Source organism: Mus pahari, chromosome 9 (genome assembly GCF_900095145.1).
Source record: "Mus pahari chromosome 9, PAHARI_EIJ_v1.1, whole genome shotgun sequence".
Classification (NCBI taxonomy): Eukaryota; Metazoa; Chordata; class Mammalia; order Rodentia; family Muridae; genus Mus; species Mus pahari.
In genome coordinates, this window is record NC_034598.1 from 19,718,253 (window position 1) to 19,734,513 (window position 16,261).

The 16,261-nt window shown below is 39.2% G+C and overlaps 1 protein-coding gene across 2 annotated transcripts in view; it reads right to left on the reverse strand.

Annotated features, from left to right (window-relative positions):
* The window catches only part of Man1a1 (mannosidase alpha class 1A member 1), a 171,184-nt gene that overhangs the window by 62,403 nt on the left and 92,520 nt on the right, over positions 1–16,261 (reverse strand). For both annotated transcript variants that reach the window (XM_029542453.1, XM_021204538.1), the window contains exon 6: positions 8,922–9,016. In XM_029542453.1, coding sequence (XP_029398313.1) covers positions 8,922–9,016 — 95 coding nt within the window. The remainder of the gene's footprint in view (positions 1–8,921; positions 9,017–16,261) is intronic.

Below are 16,261 nucleotides of genomic sequence, written 5' to 3' on the forward strand. Positions count from 1 at the left end.
ATAGTTCAGGCATCCTGAAGCTCTTCAGACTCCTACCGCTTCACACTACGGGATTACGGACATTAAAAAGCATTCACTGTGCATTCAGACAGTGCTGTCCTCCACCAAGAAAGCTGCACACAAGGTACCCTGAAATGAGGTGCCGATCACCTTGGTGTCCCCGTGTAATAAGTAAATGCCTTTGGTTTGATTGTGAATGCCTGGCTGAGATGCAGGGATCCAAAGATCAGTGAGAGGGTTAAGTGAGCTCAAAGGAGGTCTTGGCTTCCTCTTCTCATCTGGAGCGAGGAAGGGCCTTGCCCCTGTCTTGGTACTCCCTTCCAGGTTCCTTGTCACTCATCATCAAGTCCTGTTGCCTGAAGTTACAACTATGTTTTTCTCGAAGTGGCTTTACTTTTAACTAGTTACCCCGAAGTTCTTAATTAAATTTAATTAAGAATAACTTTCATTTTTTTTTCTCTCGGCTAAAGATGGGCCAAAATTTGTTTTGTCTTCACACTGAACTAAAACAAAAAAGGGGGATGGTATGGAAGAGGTACAGGAGAAATAAAATCTTCTGGAAAAAAAAAAATCAATATTTGGAATTAACTATGTTTTTTTAAAAAAGCAACAAACTGCTTAGAGGTAAATAGAAAATTTTCATATAGACTAATGAAAACATATTAATCATAGACACAGAATATGCTCCCCTCTCTGCAAATGTTGGGAATGGCCGCTGTACAGAGCAGCTCTGAGACCTTTCTTTCTAACTGCTCCTGAGTGAAGTCATTCCTCACCATAATGGTTGTTTTCAGAGCCTGGGCTTGGACCAACAGCAGCAGCTTCTGAATCAACTCTGAACCTGGTTAGAAAAGCAGGTTACAGAATCTCACTAAAACCACCGAACCACAAGCTGGGCATATGGATACAGCACTTGAACAAGCTCTGCAGGCTACAAACGCTGTGACATTTGAAAAGTTTGCCTCTACTAAAGTTGGGATTTTAGGCACTCATTTTCTGTTATTAGTATATTTCAGTAATCGAACTGACTGTGCATGAATAGAGAAAAATCTCCGAAGGCAACTGAGAAAGGAAACAAAACTGTACTTGACCTTAGGATGCCTGCTCTTAAGGCACAGGGACCCTACTCCAAATCAAATTAAAGATGGGACAGTGGATGACAGAGGCTGACTTTAAAAACTTCTCAAGTTATTCCAGCACACTGGGGAGGTTGAGAATCACTGACATAAAGTGACCGAGTTAGCAGAATTAGAATAACCTAATAACTAGGAAATAGGTCTGTGAGTATTTATGGCTGGAACATATACCTTTTCAGCGATTAGATTTGTACTACAGTAATTAGGCAAGAGTTAGTGTGTTGGACCTGGGAAAGAACATAACACTTATTGCCTGAAACTTATTGCAATGCTAATTAATAGAGACAATTAAAAAATAAATAAAGATTTAGGTGATCAGTTTAGCCTGGATCTCATGTACTAGACTGAAATAACAATAAAAAATATTAACAGTTTGAGCATGGAGCTGTAACATGCCCCATGGATCATACAGAGATATTCTGTATTTTCTCTCAGGTCTACACACAAAACCCAGGCTCTTTCCTGGCAAGAGCAGGAGAACTCACTTCACAGAAGGGAAACTGGGTGCTTGAAAGCTGAAGACCACTATAAAGGGTCATCATCACCAATTTAACTCTGGCTGTACTCTACCCAATGGTAGAGCAAAAGAGCGTCTCTCTGCCCTCCACTTCTGTTCCTATGTGGGCTTTTCAGCTAGATGTAGGAATTCCATTTACACAAGGGCGATGCACAGAAAAAAGAACATCCACGTTTTAATTAGTTAATAACAATTAATGACTCACTCTTCTGGGGTTTGTAGAAGCCGTCTCAGAATTTCCTAAAGGATCACTAAGACATGAACAAAGGCAAGTGTCAGATGAAGCTCAGAGTCTATGCGTGTGCTTAGGTCACTGGTATAGTCTGGTCTAAGACAAGGTGCTTCATCTTTTTCAGAGAGAACAGTTCGGATGTAAAGGAGTGGCAGGACATATGGATCTCTGGACTAGAGGAGTCTATTCCAAGGGCTCACTGAGATGTCAGGAGGGGAGGGAATACTAGTGAGGGCTAAGGGTTAAAACCATGAGTTTAGGCTCATCTCGGCACCAAATTCCATCCTCCGGTGAACAATGCTATCGTTTTCGCTTTGTATATGAAGGGAACTTCTCCCCCCAATATTACAGGTTATTGCATGTAGGAAAAGACAGAATAACTGTCCTTTCTGCAGGCAATGGTTCTTAAGAAAGTTCAGCTTGAAACAATTAATATGCCAGTTCAGTATTTTTTGAAATGCTATGTCCCTGTCTCCCTCACTTTATATGCCACTTTTATGTATAGCATTATCCTCAATACTGAGAGTAAGGCCGGACATTAGGAATGACTCCAACGTGTATTTCTTTCTTGCGTGTTACTCTGCAATATTTCTCTCATGTATTAATTGGATTTCCACAAAAATCTTTTTGAGTTCATTATTACTGCTATTATTTTAGATTTAGTCATGAAAGATAAACTCAAGATAGTTAAGAGAAATGGCCCAAGTTTTAAAGTCATGGGGGTAATGCCAATAAACACTTGTTTCCACTATTGCGAAGGAGCAGCTAGAAAGAGGTTGCCGTTTTATTTTTTTTTCCCCATTTGAGAGATTACATTTATTTTACAAAATTGTCCCTGGTAAAGCAATTCTCTGTTTAGAGTTGCAATTTCTAAAGGAAAAAAAAATTCTTTAGCTGGGAGAGTGCTTGCGTGGTGTGCACAAAGCCCCAAGTAAGATCCCAGCTCAATAAACAAGGTGTGCTGCTGCTGAGCTGTGAGGACTCAGGAGCACCGCAAGTTCAAGTCACCCTCGGGTACGTGAGCAGTCTGAGGCCAGCTTCATACCTGAAACTCTGCCTCAAGGACAGGTGAAGAAGAATCCTTTTAACTAGCTGATATACTAGCTACTGTAATGAACTATTCCAGGGAAGCGGGCTTGTTAATTAGAGACTTTTACTTACTTATTTTTCAGAGTGAGGAATAGGTGGCGCTCTTCAAATGATATCAAAGCCTTGACCAAGGATTTGCTGACCCTATCTATTTCTCAAATTAAAAGAAGAATGTCTGACTTGCACGGAAGCAGAGTATTCAAAAGGACTACAGGATGGTGCAGGAGCTGAGGCTATGTATAACCCCAGCCAAGACCAACTAAGAGAAAGAAAAACGGCCCCCCCGAGATGTCCAACTCAACGCCAGCCTTCCTGCACATCATATTCTTTCCATTCCTTCCCATAGAAACCCTTCTACATATCTGAGGTCCGTGACAAGGTTAGGGGAAAACTGGCCATTTCCCAGACCACTTGCTTCCTGATTTTCTCGCCTCCTGTCCTGCACTGGCAGTAGTGTGTTGTGCAAGACCACACCTTGGTGGCAGGAGCTGTACTAAGCACATCACTTTTAAGATCTTCAAGTAAGGTTGATGAGTATTTCCTAGCGAGTAGCAATGGCTAAGTGACTTAGATATAAACCTGGAATAGCAAAAGAGCCAATGGGGGAAATATAAACTCAACAAAGGAAGTCAGCTTAGAATACTTAGAAAACTCATTCTTCTGGAGTTGGTAGAAATTGTCTTTGAGCTGGGAAAGGATCTCTGGGACATGAATAAAGCATGAACTGTCAGACGAAGCTCCGAGCCTGTGAGTGTGCTTAGATCACTGGTGTAAAATACCGCAGGATAATGAAGCTGTGTGTTGTCTGGTAAGATACAAGGAAATCATTAAATCAGCCTGCTCTCTTTCACTCGGAAAATTTTTATTGATCTTATTACTCTTACTCCTATGCAGTTGAAGTAAGAAACTTTATTCTGCCCTGTTTCAAAGACATAATGCATTTTTTTTTTTGGAGTCTGAAACTAGAAACTTTAAAACATGGTACTCAAGTAAGATAATGTTGAATTATACACATCAACTGCCAAGTAAAATCATAGTGAGACATTTAGAAAACTAAAATTATTTAGGTCACTAAGCAGTTTCCTCCAGTTTGTCCACCGAAACTCCCAAATATGATGTATAAACATTTTTATACAACTCAAATATTAGTAACTCAGAAAGTGGGTTATCAGCATTCATATAGGATAATCTTTCTTTGTCAGAAAACATTAAGCTATGTATTATTCCTAATTAAGACCCTGTTTCAGGCAATAAGATTTATAATTTAATAATAAGCATATAAACAACAATGCAACTCATAATACAGTATGTGCTTCATCAGATAATTAAAATAGGAGGCACATAAAGTTTTACCAAGCAGGGGGAAAACAGGTGAGGGAGCTGTGCACCATTCATCACCTTGCTGACTAATGAGGCTCTAAACAGAGAGCAGTCAGGACCCAGCACATCCCCTGATGGTGAGCAATAAAAAAACGCACACTGCAGAGAGCCCCACTAACTTAATATACCCACCCTGCAAGTGTTGGTTCAGAAAATCCACAAAGAAAGAAGTGATAATACAATATAGCCAAAAACTAACTCATTTATCAAGAGAGACAGAATAATTATTAAGAATGCCCAGATTGTATGTCTGGTGATGGAAATGAATAATGGGCACATTAACTACATTATTTTAAATTAAGAACACACCTTAGAAAACCAAAAATCTGATATAAGTCTCTTCTACACCTAAGCTTGAAATATGCTTAGAAATAAAGAAACAGTAATATGCCTGATTTCAAAACCCACATAGATGAGTTTTCTGTGGCAAGCTTGAGAAAAATTAAATGCACAGGGCCCCCTTGCTAATAGTAGTAACGAGATCAGACATCAAACCTTGACATTTTGTCATTAAAGAAACTGGGTTACACAAAAATCTAATCTGCTAGCATGGCATTGGTTTTGTTTGGCAGAGACATTGGGTAAGTTGCATAGGCTTTTCCCACAAGAGTACTAGGGAGGTAGGCATGTTAGTCTAGTCAATTCTTGTAACACTTAAGCTATCTAATGGCAACTAGCTATGAAATCACAATTCCAGCTAACTCACAACTGAAAATGCAGCTCTTGAATTAAGAATTTGTGATAGGTGCAAGAAAAGCACGCAGCTCCTCTCCATACACAGTTTGGGACAGAATTCCCAAGATAGCACATAAAGTAAATTAGGTTCCCTACATATTTTTCTGCTTACATAAATAACAAAATCCAATTTGGCCTATTGGTATTTTGGCTCCAAATGCATAAACCTTCCCAATGCAAAATGCTGCTTGTTTTAAATTCAACCCAGTAAGCAGTTATATCTGCTTGGCAAAACTATCCTATATTTGTAAATTTCAAATGTGAGCTCGCAACACCACATGCAAAATATGTACTCTGCTTTAACAACCAGGCTGTGAATCCTGAGGGAATGGGTTTGCCTGTCAACCTCTTCAGTAAAATCAAGTGAACAGAAGTAGAAAATCTTCCCAAGACTTAGAGCAAACAGAACAACATTACAGCAGAGACACAAAGAAGTACTTACTTCTCGACAAAGGAGAAGTAAAGAATCCACTTATCTTTAGGTGATAACTTGGATATTAGGGAAATGTGCACAAGTAAATGCATTAAGTTTACATTTTTTGTGGATGTTGGCAAAGGACAGTATTTCTATTTTCAAAATTGAGAAGAAAGTGCTACATTATAACACAGCCTCCAATCACTGATCCCTTTAATGGAGTTTGTGCTGAGTTTCAAAGCAAGTCAGCAGTAACTGCCCGTTCTATTCTACAAAGCATCCTCAACCTCCCCCCATGCTGTCTGTCCTGCCATCTGCATACCTTGGGCATAAAGTCTACAAACATTCTCTTGTTTTGAGAAGATAATTGAGAAAATAGGATCTTGCTGGACTCAATTCCTCATTTCTCCTTTAAAAAATTTACTAGTGACATTCTTCAGTGGTTAGAAAAGTTCTATGCCAGCTGACTTCTGTCTTTGGGCCTCACTGTGAAAACACAGACTCAAAGGAAATAGGACAGTCGTAAATAACAGCAACCACCCTGTGTAAGCATGCTGCAGGCATATTCCAAGTGCCATTTCCCCCCACTGGGAAAAGTTTAAGTTGATAACACAAGTTTTTCAGGTGGAAAGAGACTAGGTTCAGTTAATGTGCTTTAACTAGACAGATGAGTACCAAGAATTCTACTTTAACTTTGCCAATGCTTATTTTGTAAATTTGCAGCATGTCATTGCTATTTGGTAAACAGGAATGAGAGTGGATAAAACATTTAGTAGGGAAAACAGCAACAAGACTCATCTATGGTGGCAACCCCCCAAAGAAACACCACCAACGAAAATGATGCTCCTATCATCTGCCAGATGATTACATAATTTCCCTTACTTTAAAAGAGAACATTGGAAATATATAAATAAATACAATATTGTTTTAAAAAGTCATAAACAATTGTTTTATAATTTTTGAAGCAATGCCCTAATACAGAATATTGTTCAAAATAAGGATGGTCTTATAAAAAAATCTGAATGTCCCAGTTAAAGAATTCTTGACCAGTGTGCATGCACGCACACACACACACAGACACACACACACACACACACAAAAAAAAAAATTCAAGATTTAAACAGTATTCCTTTGTGTAGTAAAAAATATTTCTGTAGTCCACTAAAGATTTCATTAAGGAAATCTACCTCACTAATTAGAAAGAAAAACATGAAACAAAATAAAAATAATATTTACAATGATTTCAAGAAACATCACAGCCAATTAAATATTATACTACACAGTTCAACATATGCAAAGAAATAGGCCCATCCTTTTCCCCTGGTTTTTTGAAAGGCTTTCTTTGTTCAACTGCAGAGAGCCTCAGCACTGGCTCCAGTGAATCTTGGAGTAAAAGTTAGAGCCAGTGTCTACTTTAGTATCTTAATCTAGCCTTCAGGGCTGAGGTGTATGCGCATGGTAAGTTAGTGCTCTGGAAACTGAATATCATTCTTTATTATTATTATTATTATTATTATTATTATTATTATTAATTATTTTTTAGGAGTGTCCATTTTATCAGAAAAGGTCCAGGTTGATCAAAATCTTAGTCTGTTAACCTGGGAAGGATCACCAAAGCCTTCTGAAATAGCCTGCCTTCCAGTTTATAAACACGCCTGCAGAATTTATAGAGCTTGCTCCAAACAAAACCTTGAAGAAGCAGGAGAAAATGTAGAAGCAAGTGTCTTGGTAAGCCATTAGCATACTGCTATGCTTATATCAGCTTCCTCAGTGGGCACGGGGAGGGGACGTGAGCTAACTGTAGAGTGTTTTCCTGACCAGATCTTATCGAAGGGAAGGAAGCAGTATCTTGGTCAGAATGTTACCTACAAATACCAAGTCTGAAGATCTGGGAGGTAACAGAGAAATCCAGCATGAGCCAAATACAAAGAACATTAAAAAAAAAAAAAAAAAGGCCAACCTCAGAGGCAGATCCTACAGAACATGAAAAGATAACATGCAAGGTCACAGATGTGGCCTCAGGAGCCACATCTGTGAGAAAACGAATCCCGAGATATCACACTATTTGGTAGAGAAACTAGCTTAATTTAATACAGCCCTATAGTGTGACTCCTCTGTCTTTCTGCCTCAACATGGCCAACCTGCCCCAAAGAGAGGCACACAGATTTACTTATCAACAAGTTGAATGCAATGTCAACGTCTATACAGGTAATTTATAAATGAAAACAAAACAGAATCTTGAAGGTTTTTTTTTTTTTTTCACTAAAGGAAAAAAAAAAAAAACAATGATTACTTTCCATGATTTTTCATGTCTAACTTGGGGATACGATGTCACTAAAGTAGTAATTAAGTGTTTTGATTCTGTCAGAGTACTCTGTGGTTTCTGGTAATGTTTCTAAGGTAAGTAAAGCACTTCTGTGGACTTGAATCACTGTGCCCATAAACATATTGGCACATATGTCAGCACTCCCATTTACTTTCTGTCTGGCGTGAGAGATCCCTAATCTTTCTGTGACTCTAGTTCCCCATGAACAAAGTAGAGAATCAATAGGGGTGACCATGGTGAGCTCTTCTGCGGATCATATGTGAAACACCTGTAAAGAATCTATCACAATTTATGTTGATCATGATAGCAATCATCACCATCATATATTAGCCAAAAAGGCCCACATGCTATCAGTAAATTCTGGGTAGAACAGTGTTGAAAGGAAAGCTTAAAACAAAATGATTTAATTGATGAAATATTAAAACTGCAATGAAAATTCAACTCATTTCCTTGGGAAGCACAAGAAAGTATTTGGCTGGCCTGTTTGTTTGTTTGTTTTTGTTTACCAATTGAGACACCGTCCTTAAGGTCTTAGCTTGCTGGTTTTCTCCATGCAAAGGGGCTGGTTGATATGTCAATGGACCATTTGCTCTTTATAATCATGTACTTGAAAGTCTCAGCTGCTCCCGACCTCAGATATTCAGATATACCAGCATTTTTTTTTTTAAATAAAGTCTGATTTAGTCTAAGTGTTAATACTTTTGCAACATCTCCATTTCCAATGGTTTAAACAACTCTCTTAGTAGGTAACCTCAGGAATCTCTTAACCAAAGTGCTTTCCCGATAACTAAAAAGGTGAGATGCTCTTGGTATTTAGAGAGTGGGACAGTACCAGTAATACAAGAGCACTGTAAAACAGAGAAAACTTCAGCTCAAATCTGCTTCACATGATTCTGATAGGACTCTGTTAGCTCACAGCAGCAGCCCATCTGAGGCCATAGAACACTGAAGGGCTAAGAGCTTCCAACCCGGGGCTAAGACACTCAGTTGAGGTCCACTGTCAGCATCGTACATGTAATTAACCATCTCGCAAGGCCACAATCTCAGATATTCCGCCTTAAAGTTATGTTGTTGAAAATGAAGACTTTTACCTTTTCATATTCAGCAATGCCCAAGGTATTCCAGAGGGAGTACGAAATGCAGGTAGCAATTTTACCCCAAGTTCCACTGCTTTCTTTCGAAATATCTGAAAAGTTAAACAATTAAGTAAGCTACTATTCCAAGTAAAACATAAATGTTCTCCACTATCATCCATATTTAGTACTTTACTTTGTAACTCTGTCTGAAACAAGTAGTAGATTACGAGCTAGTTCGGGGCTATTGCACTGTGGGGTTCTTATGTCCAACTTTGGTTCTACCTTAGTATGATGAGAGAGCAAAGTAGCACAATTCAGTGGGTCTTACTTCCTTGATCTTAATTGCTCGCTCGGCTTGAATCTGCTGTTGCAGGCATTTGAAAGCACCATAAACAATTCAGGTAACTTCTACATGCAGGCCAGGAGATGAACTCACTGTTTTTGGACAACATTTCTTAGCTTGAAAAGTAGGAGGTTTATCCTAGGCACACTTAGTGGGGCACAGAGGGGGGAAAAAAAGGAGATTTAGAAAGAGATAACTGTATACAGTATCTAAGCCCTTCAGTTTTAGCTTTCTATGATGTTAAATGAAATAGGTAAAAGTTAAGTTAGGTACAGATTGTATGTCCAGGGTATGGTAGGAAGATTCACATAAATACTTAAACACAGATAATAAGAGTCAGCTAGATTCTATTGTGGTCTTTAGGTGAATGGCTACAACACCGGCTTGGAGCTAAGAAAAGCCTAGCGAGAGGTGTCAGGTGTGACCATGTTCTTCCCCTGGGGGATCACTCTAACATAGATGGACGCACGAGGAACCTGCAGGATAAAGTGACTTGTCTGACCGACCACACGAGCGCGTGGGCAGATAGGGCGGTGTCCACATGGTAAAATCACGAATAATCATAAATGTGAGAGTAAGAACTTGTTGCTGTTAAATTAAAACAATGAAATGTTTGGCAGAAAATTCCGTTGAGCTGAAGTGTGCTTTTGGGAAGGGTGGTCAGATGACGTCTGTTCAGCTCGCAGTTCAAAACAAAGTCCTGGCAGGGTCACTCAAGGAAGAACAGACACATACCTTCCCTCTAGCAGCTATGGCACCAGACTGGTACTTTGTCGCCTTACCTTTAAACTGTATGATTGAGTGTGGTGCACTGTTCCCTTCTACCTCCTCCTCCAAGATCGAAAAGGCCAGACAAACAGAACAGAGTACAACGCTAAGGTCCTTCCTCTACCAATGGGTGATCACTGCCCACAGGGCTTGTCAAGGAAGTCCTCTGTGTTTTTCTCCAGAGAGAATGACTCCTCAAAATTCCTATTCCAGAACCTGAGCCTCACTAAAGAGAGACCCAAAGGTTTGGGTTTCACAAAGGACAGTGACCTGGTAATGCTAATATGAAGACCACCATACAAACTCTACTCTTTTCGAAGCTAAGTCTCATTTAACAATGAAAGTTAGAAAGAAAGGAGTTCCAAACGAAAACCCTGGAAATCAACTGAGGTAAACTGATGCACTGTGCAAAAAATAAAGACACATATATTTGTAGCATACGGAAAGAAAAAAAAATAGAGGTCATTTCTGCCACGAATTATCAACTTTCATCGAAAGAGAGAATTTCTTGCAATAATAGTGCATAGGAAGAAGAGAATAACAATAATAAAATAGATCCAGGGATTCATTCTTCTTCCCCAATTCTTTGTTTTATCCTGAGAATTCCAGGCTGTCTTCTATGGTAAGGATTTATGCTACCATTGCCCGGCCATCTGTGGACTTTCTGGTTTTCACCCAACTTTTAAAACTGTTAATTAACTCCTTTTCAAGACAGTTACATAAGACAGAAGTCAAACTATGCAATTAAAACACCATCTTCAATATAAGCATATGGTGTGTGAGCTAAAGGCTCAGGCTTTGAAGGCACAATGCCTGTGTTTGAATCTCTGCTTCAGGTTAATCCATCTTGGCCCCCTCTCTGAGCCTAGGATTTCTTGTGTAGAAAATGCAGATAACAGTAGCATTTGCTTTTGGAGAGCTGTGGAAAGGCATACACAAGTTATTATATTTATGAGCCTTAAACAGTGCTCACTCTATAGGCTAGGTGTAGTCTTTATGATCATAATAGCATATATCCTCAAGTAGGTACCATAGTTACTGTTTGAGGCTGTTTCTTTAGATAATTTTGCTCTGGACAGAATTATGCTTCCCCACCTCCATGGCTCAATTATGAGCTAAGGAACTGCATCCCAGGTTCTCATCACCTGGCCACATGACCATGTTCTTCCCGATCTTTTCTTTGACTCATTAGGACACATCGCAATGTGGGTACCTTGCTGTTTTCTGAAACTTAATCTGTCCCACACTGAGTTAATAATTGAATATCCAGATAAACTTCCCTGGTTCCATCACTGATAATGTTTAGTGAGACCCTTGGACTTGGTATCTGATTTATTAACCAGAAAGTGAAGCAGGGTTAACTCTGAAGTGACCTGTGCACAGCTAGCTCCCTTGAAGATGAGTATAGCCCATGTTCTCATCACCAGGTAAAGCAAAGTGGACGATTAAAAACAGTTTTCCTACCTTAGCCATCAGGTTTTCTCATTTCCAATAAACTTTATCATTTCTAACATTTTTGTTTAAGAAACCATAATGATTTTGGCAGTTCTAATCTTTTAAACAATGCCTATCAGGCCTGTCTATCATCTTTGTTCCCTCCAAGGTTGTTCTGGCTGTCTTTTGTGAGACTTCATAGTCTCAAACTTTGTTCAGGGTCTGACATTGTTAGCATCTTTATGGAGGCAGTTCTCTCATTTTACCGCATCCTTTGAACCCATCAAATCTATCCATTCTCCAAGGCTCAAGCCAATTCACACTCTAAGATCTTTGCGGGCCACAAATGCCAACTCTGACAGCCTGGATCACACAATGCAGTATTTGCAAAGGCCTGATACGGATTGCTAAATGCTTCCTTGTACTTTCATGTCACCTAATAGTTTTCTTTTCTTTCTGAAAGTGGAGAGATTTCAGTTTCCCTTCCCCCTTTGTTTGATAGTCAGTCAAGATGAATCATTTTGCATTTAAACTTGTTGATATCAGCACAGTATTCACATGACCTGTATGGAGGCAGATGGTATTGTTCTCAGTTAGTGGATTAGGGAAGTGGTGATGCGTCAGCTTCGATGCTGACCTTCATGGTGTCTGCTCCCTGCAAGCTCAGCTTAGTCTCATCTTTGGGAACCTATTCAAACATCTCTCTTAAGAGAGTTTTCCCAAATATCCCCTCCCATAGTTGTCTATTTTCCTTCAGTGTTTACCACATTACCCTCCAGTGCTTCCAGTACTGCTGTTTGCCACCTTATAATGACTTATTTGCTTCCTTGTTTGTTATTTTGACAACCCCATAAGATATCAGCATAAAACCATGGGCTAAAACACAACACAACACACAACAACAACACTCCAGCAACACAGGAGCTGGAATTGTCAAAATGCCCATAAGTGAATGGATAAATTAAAGGTTGATTTATTGCCTGAGGCACAGTGATAAGATACCGCTGATCCTGCAGTGTATGGCTCAATACATTCCACCCGTTTGTTATTGTCATCAAGTAATTATCTCAGGAATTCTGGAGTCTCAAGCCTGCATGTAATTAGGGGAAAATTACAAAACAGTTCTGTAGATAAACATTAATTATCCCATTGACGTTTTAAGTAATCAGTAATACTCAATTTCAACTCTCATTGTTATTTGCTAGTATTTAAATTTTTTTAATTTAAAATTTATTTTCTTGTGCATAGGTATTTTGTTTGTACTTTGTATGTGTATCATATGTGGGCAGTGCTTTTGGAAGATAGAAGGTATCAGATCCTCTGGAATTGGAATTACAGATATGTAATTCCATGTGGGTGCTGGGAATCAAACCCTGGTCCTCTGGAAGAACAACCAGTGCTCTTAGCTGCTGAGTCATCTCTCTAGTCCTCCTGGTATTCAAAGAAAAGGTACTTGAAAGAGGAATCCAGACTAAAAGAGAATATCTTTCTCCCTGCCATGACGTGCATGTAATAAAACTGGCTTATAAAATTAACACTGTTAAAAGAGTGACAGAGACATATCACAAATCAGTCTAAAGGGCAATTAAGCTTTAAATGATCCATCTTGGATGATGTGCTGAACATCGAATTATTCCAAAAAGCACAGTAGAAGGGACTTTGGTGTCCCTTCAAGGGGCACAGCATGACAGCAGGAAGAGGGATGATTGCAAGCACCTAATTGCAAGTACCTGGGGCCCAGGGCCGATCCTGCTCCTTGTGTCAGACTTGGGGGCAACTGTCTGGCTTGGTTTCTCCAGTATAATCAAGAGAGTTGGTAGACAATTTTTGTTTTTGCTTTATCATCGGATAAAACTATTACACAGACATCACAAAATGAGATCCGAAGTGTACTTGACCACATGTATGTGTGTGTATGTATGTGTGTGTAAATAAAAAAGAAGAAACTTAATGTCCATTTTAAAAAACAGGTTCTGCTAACATGCCACCCAATTCTGAATTAACCTTGGTTTCCAAGGTTTGTTGGCTCTAAAATTGTCAGGGAAGATTTAAATTGAGAGGGCAAGATGAGAGCTCATAAAACGTAACCCTGCTTATAGTCGAGGACTTTCTATTCCCTCCCCCATTTCTTTTCTAAAGGCCACTAAAAGAGAACAGGTTTTAATAACTACCCATTAGTTGGAGATGGGCAGACATTTTATGACCCAACAAGAGTTTTCAAAAATGTTTTCCTTTACAAAGATTCTGACTACCTTCATGGCAAAAGTCAAAACTAATAGAATTTGCTGAAAGAAGGGCACCAATATGATGAAATGGCTTCTCAAGTAACCTTTCATGCGTGTAACCTGCAAACATCTTTAAATAAGAACTTTAATGGCCCAAAGCTAAGAATCTCAGAACAAGCACATCAAAACAGCATCTTTTCCTTACGTTTAAGTTACATCACCACAGTCTCGCTGAGTTTTGGCTCAACGTTTTAAAAACTTCAAAAGTTAAACCCTATCAAGTAAAACATTAATCTCTTTACTCTAGCCTCACAGATAGGATCAGACAAGGCTGTAAGCAAGATGTATTGCTCTCCTTGTCTTTCTAGTTTACAGTTCCCTGAAGAACTGTACAAGAGTAATATATACCCCAGAGCAAAGAGTAAGGGGAGAAGAAATGAATAAGAACAGAAGGCCGTGGAAGAGAACACTTTCACTCCAACATGCTGTAGTCTGAAATGCACACTCGATAGCAAAGCCTTTCTTAGATTTCTCACACTGAAAATTCACTGTCAAAAGATCAAACACATTTCTCCATTAGGCTAAACAGAGTTTACCTATTATTCATTTTTACTATGTACAGCCATCAGTGAAAAATGTCATCGTGTCTATGATAAATATCTTGCAGAAAATAAGTGAACGGATACATCATTAAATCAGGTGATTAACTTGCACATAAAATGAGCCAAATTCAGTCACTACACCAGCATGCACTACCAAGACACTTGAGTTTTTTTTTTTTTTTTTTTTTAATTTAGGGTTACATTTTGAAAGGTTTAAATATTACAATTAAGGTACATAGGAGAGCTAATTCAGCAGGACTTAAAATTTAGTGTCATCAGAAGTCACTGACCCCTCATAAAGACAAAGTCCTTCTATTCAGCTTAAATGCTGGTTTGCTCACAACTATATCAGAGTGAAGCAGCTCCTGACATCCCTGATTGACACTATTCTTTTGCTTTTAGATCTGCATGTGTGGTGTGCATGTGCATATGCATGTTCACATGTATGTCTGTGTTTGCATGTGTGTCTGTGCACATGTGGGTGGGTGTGGCTGTGCATATGCATATGGTGTCTCTATTTTTATTGTTCTCCAGCTAATTGTTTTAAACACTTTTTTAAAAAAGGTGTGTGTGTGTGTGTGTGTGTGTGTGTGTGTGTGTGTGTGTGTGTGCAGGTGCCTGGGCATGTGTATCCGGTCATGTATGAGTGTGGCGATCAGACCACAGCTTGTGGCAGTGAGTTCTCTTCTACCTTGCAAGTTTCAGAGATCAAACTCAGAAATTCAAGCTCGATGGCACAGGCCCTTACCTGGTAATGTAGTCAGTGTTGCTCTTCAGTTTATTTATGTGGTTAAGTCTTACCAATTCAGATAGTCTAGCCTGCCATCTTGTCTGGGAATCCCCTATATTTCCTCATTGGCTCTGAAATAACAAGGAGGACACCACACCTGCCTAGCTTTTATGTGGATGTTGGCGAGCTGAACGCCAGGCCACACTTGCATGGTCTTCGTGCCCTGAAAATGGCTTATCTACTGAGCCACCTCCCCAGCCCTCATGTGACTATTTTGATCCAGAGGGACGATATCACATGTGTCCTACCATGTTTCTTATTCTGTGTCTTTCCTTTAGTTGATCAAAACCTAAAGCTGGAAGATTGTTTTTAAACTACAGGCTTGAGTGTATTTATTGAACTATACTATGATTCCACGTAAAAGTTATAACTGCCTTTGTCAACTTTTCTGTTATGCTTCCCTGTGGTTTTCCTATGCAACAATTCAACTTTTAGCCCTAGAATAATTAGGTAAAGAGAGTGTTGTTTGTTATCATGGAAAATTAAAGAATTAATATACTTCAACTTTTCATAGAAATGGTGTGTATGCTGTTCTGCCCATAACCATGGGTCACAGCCAAAGAGAATCCATTAGAATCCCCTAGACTTCACATTTGTTCTATATGAAAGTACAAAGTTTTAAGTGAAGTAAGAAACCTTGGGTTTTACTTTTAAAATACAAATACAGATGCGTTAGTGGGTAGGCATGTTAGCTTTGCCCACCGTTCAGCTTTCTTTAGTACTGGAGATCAAATCCAAGGCAATGTGCATGCGAGGCAAATACCCTACCAGCAAGCTATTTCCTTAACCTGATCTAGTAAAAAATTTTTCGTAAAATATTTAATAGCTAGTAAAATTTTTTAAAAAAGAAATTGCTCTTATACTTTGCCGTAGTCTAAATGAATAAATGTTGATAAATGAACAAAATTGCCTCTGGTATTGATTTTTTTTCTCCCTGAGCGTGGATGATTTCATTGCCTAGCACTTAAGCAGGGAGAATTTAGAGTCAGGGGGCAAGGTGAAAAAGAGGTGCATTATCAGTGAGGATTCTTGATTCTATTCAAGGGCAGGCAAGCTTCCATTGCACCACATGGGCGCCACCCCTGCTGCCTCCTCCCGGAATGAGTCCTGTGGGTGCTCTGAGTGCCCCATGTCAAGGTTGCCTGGTAACAGATATGCTGAACTGGGAATCAGACACTCTGGGCTGTAGTTCA